The sequence below is a fragment of the Ictalurus punctatus genome, chromosome 12 (genome assembly GCF_001660625.3).
Source record: "Ictalurus punctatus breed USDA103 chromosome 12, Coco_2.0, whole genome shotgun sequence".
NCBI lineage: Eukaryota > Metazoa > Chordata > Actinopteri > Siluriformes > Ictaluridae > Ictalurus > Ictalurus punctatus.
Genome location: NC_030427.2, coordinates 26163711 through 26170242, shown reverse-complemented (window position 1 = coordinate 26170242; position 6532 = coordinate 26163711). Strand labels below are relative to the sequence as shown.

General features: G+C 45.0%; 1 protein-coding gene across 2 annotated transcripts in view; it reads right to left on the bottom strand.

The window, feature by feature from the left end:
* Positions 1 to 533: 533 nt before the first annotated feature.
* tent4a (terminal nucleotidyltransferase 4A) overlaps positions 534 to 6532 on the bottom strand; it is a 20985-nt gene continuing 14986 nt past the window's right edge. Inside the window, exons 10-13 of one of the 2 annotated variants that reach the window (XM_017482549.3) lie at positions 5337 to 5515; positions 4224 to 4346; positions 3934 to 3987; positions 534 to 3050 (exon numbers count right to left, since the gene is read on the bottom strand). In XM_017482549.3, coding sequence (XP_017338038.1) covers positions 2937 to 3050; positions 3934 to 3987; positions 4224 to 4346; positions 5337 to 5515 — 470 coding nt within the window. In that variant the 3' untranslated portion in view covers positions 534 to 2936. Of the gene's footprint in view, positions 3054 to 3933; positions 3988 to 4223; positions 4347 to 5336; positions 5516 to 6532 lie in introns of both variants that reach the window. The other variant, XM_017482548.3, reaches the window with a different exon arrangement.

Genomic DNA, 6532 nt, shown 5'->3' with positions numbered 1-6532 from the left:
ATTTGACCACATTGGTTGCTATATCACATTAAAGACGTTCTACGTCCACTGTATATACACAGCAATACAAACGATATATTGCTAAACACAACAGTTACTCCCTAAACATCCCAATTTAAATAAAGGACTAAAGAACATAAAATAACAATTTTCCAATGTGTTATTGCACATGGTGAACGTTACACAAATTTTCAGACGCATTACAGCCATTTTTTTTAAAAAAACATGTACAACAACAAAAAAGGAGATGGCTCAATCTTATGTACACACATCTTTCTTCCTTTCAAGGTATTAAAGAAAAGCTTTAAATCCTGCTTAAAGGTTGAGAGAGAGAGAGAGAGAGAGAGAGAGAGAGAGAGAGAGAGAGAGAGAGAGTGAGAGAACAAGACAGAGTGAATGACGGAGCGAGGGCGCCGTCTAGTGGCTGAGCACAAATCGACCGCGGATGAGGTGTAAAAAAAAATCCAAACAAAACAAAAACACACCACACACACTTCGATATGGCAAAAGATCAATAACGGCAATACCACATGTAGGTGGTTTTAGGATTTTATTTAAAAAATAAAATAGAAAATAAAGTACATAAAAATAGTAAGGTGAAACAGCAAACAAACAAACAAAAAAAATCCTTTCATTGACCTCTTGAATGCTGGGCGCACCTCTTTTAGGGCTTTCTCTATTAAGCTCAGGGGCACTTTAGGCCATACAGAGAATAGTTTAAAATTTCTCACATCTATTAGGGAGTTTTGCACTCAGTACTGTAGAGGAAGTCTGTGTTGATCACGGTTCAAGCCATAGAGATATAGAGATGAACACACACACACACACACACACACACACACACACACACACACACACCTGCCATGTTTCTTCAGAAAGTCTGCATTTTCACTTGCTCATTATTATTATTATTATTATTAATAATAATAATAATAATACAAGCTTAATTATCAGCCGAGGCCCCCCCCCACCCCCAAAAGATGATGGTTCTCTCTAAAAGCAGATACCGCTGTTATGATAATATTTGCCCCCTATTAGCTCAACGAGTTCACTCTTACAGCTGAAAGGTGTGTGTAACGTCTCTGTGACGGCTATGACCTCAGCGCGCACTTCAAAAACAGACGGCACAATGTAGCACATACGAGAGATCCAAATCAGTGGCATTCTGGGTGGCAAAAAAGAAAGAAGAGAGAGAGAGAGAGAGAGAGAGAGAGAGAGAGAGAGAGAGAGAGAGAGAGAGAGACGGGAAAGATTCCACCTGCTGCCAAAAACACTTTACGACAGCAGCAGTCAGTTTTTTTTAAATATTTTTTGGTTGTTTTTTTAAAAAAGTTTTTCCTTTACACAAACCGTTCACATTTACCTCGGTTAGCCTGCCTTTTTAAACTCGTATTCTTTCTTGTCTTTCCTCTCTGGCTTCGAGATGTGGTTGTCAAACGAAGAAGGATTCAAAACGCTATTTGCATAGTTACAATAACCTGTATGCCTGCAACACCCCAAAGTAACAGCAATACAGTTTAGTGTGCTATATACAGACAGGAAATATGATACAGTACAGGAACAAAACAAAACAAACCTGACAAAGGCAATAAAATATTACAAGTACCTGGAAAAGCAAAAAGATCCCAGAAAGGAATCAGAGTAAGTTCCCCTTTCGTTTGATTTGAGTGCCGACCAACAGCTCAGGGAGTCCAAGAGGGGCGCTTTGGCCCGTCTCTCAGCTGCAAGTGCAGTTCAGCTTCTCAGGCTCTCAGAATTACTTACACCTAGAGCAATCTAAAAGGGAAACACACACACACACACACACCATCTAACATGGAGGTCCGAGTGCTGGAATATAGGCTTCTTTGGCTGTCATGCAGCGTAGCTCTAATGTATGCTGAGCTACGGCTAAGACAGACCCATGTTCAAGGATACACACCCGTTCACTCTCACCGACACACACGCGCACACACACACCGCAAGAGTGCTGAGAAAATCCGGAGACAAACGAGGAAATGGTGCCACCTGCAGACAGCCTGTTAAAATCATTCTTCAAAACAGTATCTCACTCACTCACTCACACACACACACACACACACCCCTCATCTGAGTGCAATGCCCCATCCCCCCATCCCACTCAGTGGTCAGGGTCGGGTGTGAGGCTATGACGGATTAATCGCCTCCGAAATTACTCAAATAAAGCTTAATGTCTACGGATTTCTTGAATCCGAATAGGGGCAAGTGTGTAATTTTATGGAAAATTAAAAACTCTCTAAAAAATAAAAGCGATTAAAAAAAAAAAAAAAAAAAAGAAGGGAAAAAATGCATAATTAAATAATAGTTCTCATCTAAAGTGACCGAAAGAGAAAATAAGAAGAAGTTATTGCACAAAGAACCCACTCCATGTTGTCTGCTCAAACACTTGTGATTGCATGCACACACAAACACACAGTGAAGAAGAAAAAATAAAAAACACACTAACACAATCCCTCCCCCATGTTATGATGATGCCGATAAGCCGCTGAATCTAGCGTCTGTGTAGGGTGTCCCTTTAGGAAAATAAACATAAAACCCTCGTGCTGTCACGCACAGGGAAAAAAAAAAAAAAGCAACAACAAAAACATTTCCCTTGTGAGCAGAAGTCATGGTGTAGATGGTCGAACCAGCTCTGAGGGCGTCCTCAGGGTTCGTGGGTGGAGTTTGTGAAATTCACACGCGTGCACGGATGGAGTGGGAGAGTAAAAGTAGCACCACCGTTAGCGCAGCTGCTGAGCGAGGAGCTGCGGCAGAAACTGCTGGTCTCTCGGCTTGCGCCCCGCCAGCAGGAGGGCTCGTCGAGTTTTCATCGTTTTATGACGGGAGGAGGAAGAGGAGGAACGAGAGGAGCGGGGGGATGGGGGGAGGAGAGGAAGGTGAAGGAGGTGGTGGAGGTAGGGAGGAGGAGTACGCTGTGTTTATCTGCTGACGCTGGTTGGTAGACCGTCCCTCTTCTTATGTCGCCACATGTTGCGGTTGTACTGCATGAGGCTGTGTGGTAAAGCCGGGTTGTGGAAGCCCTTGGGACCAGCCTGCTGTTTACATACAGGAGAGAGATAGGGAGAGAGAGGGGGAGAGAGGGAGAGAGAGAGAGAAAGGGAGAGAGAGAGAGAGAGAGAGAGAGAGAGAGAGAGAGAGAGAGAGAAGGAGAGAGAGAAAGGGGGAGAGAGAGAGGGGGAGAGAAAGGGGGAGAGCACACGAGAGAGAGGGGGAGAGAGAGGGGGAGAGAAAGGGGGAGAGAAAGGGGGAGAGCACACGAGAGAGAGAGAGAGAGAGAGAGAGAGAGAGAGAGAGAGAGAGAGAGAGAGAGAGAGAAAGGGAGAGAGAGAGAAGGAGAGAGAGAAAGGGAGAGAGAGAGAGGGGGAGAGAGAGAGAGAGAGAAAGGGGGAGAGCACACGAGAGAGAGGGAGAGAGAGTGTTTGGATGGGTGTACAACATTCTTTTGTGAACAAACTCGAATAAATTCATATCGTTACATGTGCCACTACCAAACACAACAGACTGGGACATCTGACCAATCAGAGCAGAGTATGCTCTCTGAAAGGAGGAGTTTAGAACGAATCCTTTAGAACGGATCATTTAAGGACTCGTTGGTGACACTGGGGAAAAAGATAATGCTGCCGTTTAAATTATGAGCATGTTAAAGTGTTTTCTTTACCTCGGATGCGTGTAAATCTATTGTGCGAGACCTTTACAACAAAATTAGGCACGTTTCAAATCCATAATAGGTGCGCTTTAAACACGATCTATAGACTTCAGTATGCCTGGATTCCATCTGAGGTGCTTGTTGAATGTATTTAATATTTCTGTTAACATTCATAACTGTGCGTGTTTGGAATGTTGTGTGCAAATAAAATCTTAGGTGCTTTAGTGACACACACACACACACACACACACACACACACACACACCTACCTGTCTGCCAGGTAAAACATGGAGAGGAAGACTCCCAGGCATCGATACTCTCGTCTAAGGAAGAGATATCAGAGAGGTTGTTAATGAAATACAACAGCGTTATCTGTACAAAGCAATTTCAGCACGACCTTACGGTGATGTTAAAAGACTATTATTAAAAGTGCCAGACTTCATTTCTTTCTTTCTTTTTTTTTTTTTTTTTTTGGAAGCGTGACTAATGTTCTTTTTCTCAGTCTGTACAGAAAGCTGACTCGGACGGAGGCGTCAGACTGCTGTCGGTTTCTGCTCACCTGGTTGGCAGGAGGCATTGTGAGTGGCATGGTGAGGTTGGCCTTGCTCAGCGTGCCCGGTGCCAGCGTCTGCAGAGGGTACGAGGGCACTGCCGGGGCCGCGCACGGCGTGCAGTCCGAGTCCTTCACAAAAAGTGCACGTGCAAAGACGGCAAAAGAGAGACAAACAGAGAGGACAGGCAGTGTTAACTCGGTCACTGTTACTCACAAAACAACAACAACAACAACAACAACAACAACAACCCTGTACCGTGAGGAAATCAGAATTTTGTGTATTATTTTCTGATCAAACAGGCCACGTTTTACATCACAGATTTACATTTCACACTTTTCTGCCTAATAAACAAAACAATCAGTTTGAAATCGTTTACTAAAAGCGTCTGCCCGTTTCGCCATCGTAGAACGGATTCAAACGAATCAATATGACTACGCTACCGCTCAAAAGTTCACACACACACTCATTCTTTATTTTTATTTATTTCCCTACATTTTATAATAATAACAATGATAATAATAATAATAATAATAATAATAATAATAATAAGAAGAAGAAGAAGAAGAAAGTCATCAAAACTGGAATAATACAAATAGAACTATGAAAAAAATCCAAAATAAATGAAAGTAATTTAATATTTTAGCATCTTCAAAAGTCGACGCCCTTTTCGCCTAGAATTTTCCAGAAATGTATTCTTGGCGTATTCTCACCCGATTTCTTGGGGAATTTCCCTGAGATGCTTTTTAAACAGTATTAAAGGAGTTCACACCGACGCCGGACTCTTATCGGCTGCTTTTTTCGGAAATATTTCCCTCCGAGTCGTCCGTTTAAAAAAAATATTTATTTGTAAATAAAATGTTCATTTTCTAAGGAAAGAAATGAATACGTTTATATTTTTGTCTACGACACCGACTTCACACGTTTAATCACACACCTTCAGATCAAAAGGCTTTTAAGATCACGAGAAACACTCCAGTCGAGTGTCCACAAACTTTTGAGCGGTCGTGTGTATAGTCTAAAATTGAAATGTAAAGATAAGAAACCCATGACGTTAACCATGAAAAGCTTTGGGGAGGAGAGTGAAGTGGGGTATAAGGAGCACTGAGTGTGACGCTTACGATGTCGCTGCCTGACAGAGACGAAGCAGACGAGTGCTGCTGAGGGCTGGACAGAGACATGGGAGAGTCGGCGCTGTGAGGAGATGCAGAGTCTCTCTGGAGTTGCTGCTGCTCCTCCACTCCGACGCTGCGCAGAGCGCCCGAGTCCGCCTGCTCCGCCGAGTCTTTATGAGCAGGACCTGTTTGAGAACACGCAAAACGTTCCAATGAGAAACCGGCTTTATCCTTAAAAGCCACCTTTCACTCCGTAACATCAGACTCGGCAACTTACTCACTAGAGCTCCACACATGCCACGTTCATTTGCCAACGATTGCACTTTTTAGTTTTTTAACAATGACCTGTAGGTTTTTTTTTTATCCGTTTATAGTTACATTTAATACGGTGTAACATTCACGGTTCCTGTTTATCGCGTACTGTACGTTCTACACCGTCATACCCTCAAAGTGCGGACTGTCCTGTTTTAGAGGTTTTTTTTACCTCTGTCACAAAGTGCTGACACTGCAGACTCCTTCCAAAAACGCTAACATACTTTTAAAAAAAAACAAAAAAAAACACAAACCTGTTTATACGCAACACCACGAGCTGTTACTATAGAAACGATAACGTATTAGAATGAGTGCTTTCGTATAAACCTGTCATTTGCAGCTGGAACTACTGTCAGAGCTGCCGTTATAGAAAATGAACCAGTTAGAAGATGCATCAGAGTGCAGGGCCTGGCTGGGGTGCCCTAATGTCCTGCCCTCCTGTCCTGCTCTGCTCTACTGTCCCACCCTACTCCCGCCCTGCTACTCTCCTGCCCCGCCCTGCTCCCGTTCTGCTGCTCTCCTGCCCCGCCCTGCTCCCGCCCTGCTGCTCTCCTGCCCCGCCCTGCTGCTCTCCTGCCCCGCCCTGCTCCAGTCCTGCCCCGCCCTGCTGCTCTCCTGCCCCGCCCTGCTGCTCTCCTGCCCCGCCCTGCTCCAGTCCTGCCCTGCCCTGCTGCTCTCCTGCCCCGCCCTGCTGCTCTCCTGCCCCGCCCTGCTGCCGTCCTGCTGCTCTCCTGCCCTACCCTGCTGCTCTCCTGCCCTACCCTGCTGCTCTCCTGCCCCTGCCCTGCTGCTCTCCTGCCCCCGCCCTGCTGCCGTCCTGCTGCTCTCCTGCCCTACCCTGCTGCTCTCCTGCCCCGCCCTGCTGCTCTCCTGCCCCGCCCTGCTGCCGT